General features: G+C 42.4%; 1 protein-coding gene across 1 annotated transcript; it reads right to left on the bottom strand.

The window, feature by feature from the left end:
* Positions 1-217: 217 nt before the first annotated feature.
* LOC115687161 (cell number regulator 6) lies at positions 218-3506 on the bottom strand. Its single transcript, XM_030612636.2, has 4 exons — positions 3235-3506; positions 2496-2610; positions 1040-1305; positions 218-653 (listed from the first exon to the last, which is right to left on the bottom strand). The coding sequence occupies exons 1-4, from the start codon at positions 3346-3348 to the stop codon at positions 417-419; spliced, it is 732 nt and encodes a 243-aa protein (XP_030468496.2). The 5' UTR covers positions 3349-3506; the 3' UTR covers positions 218-416.
* Between the last annotated feature and the right edge of the window lie 344 nt (positions 3507-3850).

Here is a 3850-nt window from a genome sequence, read left to right as displayed (position 1 = left end):
CTTCATTTTACTTTCTTAGATAAAGGGCCGCCGGCAATTAACCGAAGACCAGCCACCTCTGCCGGCCACTGGCCGAGGTTTTGTTTACATGCACTAACTCATCGTTATGTTTAGCCATATATAAGTTCAAACTTTGAATTGCAAATTGAGGTTACGTCACGCTGGGCTGCTTGCTGTATGGTGTCGATGCATTGATGGGTTGTTTTGTTCTTGATAGTTGTAAGCAAAAAATCTTGCTTTTAAGATGTGAACTGTAACATTCCATGTCCAGACATAATTAGAGATAACACGGGTAAGTAAATATTCTTCAGAAAAATGGCTGTCATCTTTTTCTCTTTTTTTCGTAGTTTAATGTCCCCAACAAAGTCAGTTATATCCTGCTCTTCGACTTCAAGGCAGGGTGAGTTGACAGGACCCTAAAATGGCTGCATTTCCAAATTGGTGCTTTCTGGATCCTTGGACGCAGGAGCGGGTGGCGCCACTGCAGATCCTTGGTCGTCGTTGGAGCTCATCTCTTGAACAGGAGGAGGGTTAACGACGGTCACGGGCATCGGGGCATCATCAGAGAGATGATTCTTCATCTCCCGGTGCTCCTGGCATAATGCGCACCAGTGCATGCAGCAGTGCACGAGACATGGATCACATGGTGAATTCTGCACAGCAAAAGGCTGGTAAGTCAGCAAACAGCAACCAGAAGTAATCCCAGGTATGCCGAGAATTCATAAAAATCTGATGACAAACATTTGTAGCGGGCATCAGAAGGAAGCTACAATCTTTATTGCGAACAGAGACTATACAACAGTTTTAGAATCATAACTTAATAGATCTAAGGATGTACATGTTTAATAGAGTGGTACTTTCAGAAACTTCACCTACCAAAACACTTTTCAGTAAAAAAGATCATTTTAAGCTCATTCGATCAATAAAATGCCATATTAAACAAAAATGAGTAAGTCAGCAGTTAAATCAAATCCAATCCTAATCTCCTCAGTTTTGCTGACCTATAAAAATATTACCTAAGAAGTATAAAGAAACTCACCTTCAGATGATACTTATTCTGTAATGACTGCCGAAAGAGGCCAGTGTAGATGCCACAAATCCACCAAGCAAAAAACAGGCTCTCGCAGATAAGAAATGATGTCTTAGGATCAACACCATAAAACATTGCTGTCGCTGCGGCAACAGCCAACCCGCCTTCAACACATATGGCATGGCAAACACAAGCATTTGTCCAGGGAATATCATCTCTCAATGCTTCTACATTGCGCCCAAACAGCACACAGGGGCAGAAAAGCCCTGTCCAGCCTGTAGATTACATCATAGTTTAGAATCATAACTGCACCATAGAAATGATGTGAAAGAACGAGTGAACCAAAGGAACCGCAACCTAGGAACAAAAGATTTATGAAATTTTGCTTTTAGAGATAAATATGTCCCTCTTTCACAATGGCAACGGGTAAAATCACTATTGGACTAAAAGATCATATCATATCAGATACTTCCCTCCCCTAGCCTACTTATAGAATAGTCAGCTGTTCAAGGAACGAAAAACTGGACATAGCAGCGGTGATGAATTCATTGGCTCCATTTTTTGTTTTTTCCTTTTTGACAAATAGTGAACCTGCTCATAGAGGAAAAGATAGGCAGGATTCTTTTTTCTTTTTTGGCCAAAGGCAGGAATTGGCTGAGGATAGGCCAGAACATGACTTACCACCCATGTTCACAAAAGATGATGTCAACTGTGAATCGCTACACAGATCTGAAATGGAATTCTTGCATTCTTATGGTAAAAAGAAAAAAATAAGTTTGTGTTGTTCTATCATGATTAAATTTAACAGAAAGAAAGTTAACTGGAGTCAGGGGATGACAATCAATAATGTAACTTTCACTGCCTTGTTCGATGCTTGAGGTGCTAAACTCCTGTTTTAATCAGGCAAGCTCATGTTATTCATCCAAAACGTGCTTAGACCAATTAGTAAGCCCTAAGTTTTAGGCCTCACTGGGTTTCAAGGAATTGCTGGGCTTTAAATAAAACAAACACGACAAAACAAAACAAACATTAGAAGGAAGAAAGGTGATTTTCATGGATACTATCACAGAGATGGTGCAAGGCACAGGGGCTTGCAAGCCTTGACTGGCTCATCGAAGATGGTAGTACCACTGCATCAGATCTCTCACTATAGCCGCCCAATCCTAAGGGGGGTGATGTTGTCAACCTATACTGGTGGTGAACCCTAGTGAACATGGAAGCGACAGAATTGAAGGTCTCACTTCCTAATCTTCCTCCTAATATCAAAACTAACCCTGTGAACAAGGACACATTACAAATGGTTGTCATTCACAGCAACAGCAAGACGCCATTCAGATTTCGACCAGAAGCAAATGGTCTACTCTTAAGTTTTGAAAAATGGAATGCACAAAGTAGGTAGGACATAGAGATTAAATGAACTCCATAATGACCATCCATGTTGTTAAAACACAAAGAAGACTCTTACAGCTTTCAGGATCATCAGCACAAGCACAAATGCCAGTCGTCCAATCTTCGTCAGCTGGGGCCTGGTAACTCTCGGGTAAGGGTTGCCCACATTCAGAACATCTACGGACATTCAACTGTAGAGCAGAACACAAAAATCAGCACCAAACATAACATCACACGAATGAAAGAGTCCAGTAACCCACCATGTGATAAAAAACGCAAATTCTACACAGTATTTGCAAGTGGGAAGTCAATAACCGTGTCCAGGCAGTGCAGGAGGGGAACTTATTATTCCGAAATTCATAATAGCCTCTCCTAGTCCTGAACCACCTGGATCCAATTTCACAAAAGGATCGAAACATGATCTCCAAAACGAAAAATTCACGATCTCGCAGTTCCAACTTTTCCATCTTTCCTATCCTCATTTCCGGTTGTCAAAATTCTCACTTTGTTCCCCACCCCACCGAGAACAGAGCAGCAACAGTCGAAATCAGCGTACGAACTTGCCCTCACGAACAACAACCATTCCCATCCACATTCACGTCCACATTCCCATTTCCCATCACCGAAAATCCCGATCGACCCCCGACACGAGCGTTTTAGATTCACAATTCACACCACCGCGCACCGGAGAAACCAAAGAAACGCACGGGATCCCCAGGACCGGGCGGCTCCGGAATCCCGAATCCACGCGACGAGGAAAAAACCCAAATCGATCAGATCAAAATCAAAATCAAAATCGAACAGGAGGGTTCGACCTGAGGGATTTCCACGGGCTGGTTGAGCTCGCCGGGAGTGATGTCCTCCACCGGCGCCTGGTCTTTCGTCAGCTTCACGTACCGCGACTGCTGCGCGTTCCCGTCCGCCGCCATGTGGCCCGATCGGGCCCCGGAGCTCCTCAGATCTCGCGAAGGCTGGCGATGGTGGGGTCGATCGCCGGTGCATGCAGAGGCCTCGTCGATTCACGTCGTAGAGAATGCCAGAAGTGGGAGGAAAAGGTCGCAACTTTAGAGAGAGGAGAGAGAGAGAGAGAGAGAGGGGGTGTGAAGGAAACTATGAATAATCCTTCCAATCTCGATGAGATTTTTTTTTGCATTAATTTTAGGATTAATATCACTAAAAATTAAAGATATCTGCGATAAATTTACCAAAACTCCCGAATTGGTATATTCACCCCATCTGAACTCGTAATTTAGAGTTTTGGCTCATCAAAAAAATTATGATTTTTTTATGTTCGAAATGAACGAAAATTTGGTTTTGACAATTAGTTTAAAAATTGTCGCAAGTGAATCAATTTTAGATTTTTTGTGATATTAATCCTTAATTTTGTTACGTATTATTCCCTTCCTTTTTAATGGATAAAATCATAAAACT

The sequence above is a fragment of the Syzygium oleosum genome, unplaced genomic scaffold (assembly GCF_021117445.2).
Source record: "Syzygium oleosum isolate NSW1041296 unplaced genomic scaffold, Sole_v2.1 Sole_v2.15, whole genome shotgun sequence".
NCBI lineage: Eukaryota > Viridiplantae > Streptophyta > Magnoliopsida > Myrtales > Myrtaceae > Syzygium > Syzygium oleosum.
This window is presented reverse-complemented; position numbering and strand designations above follow the sequence as displayed.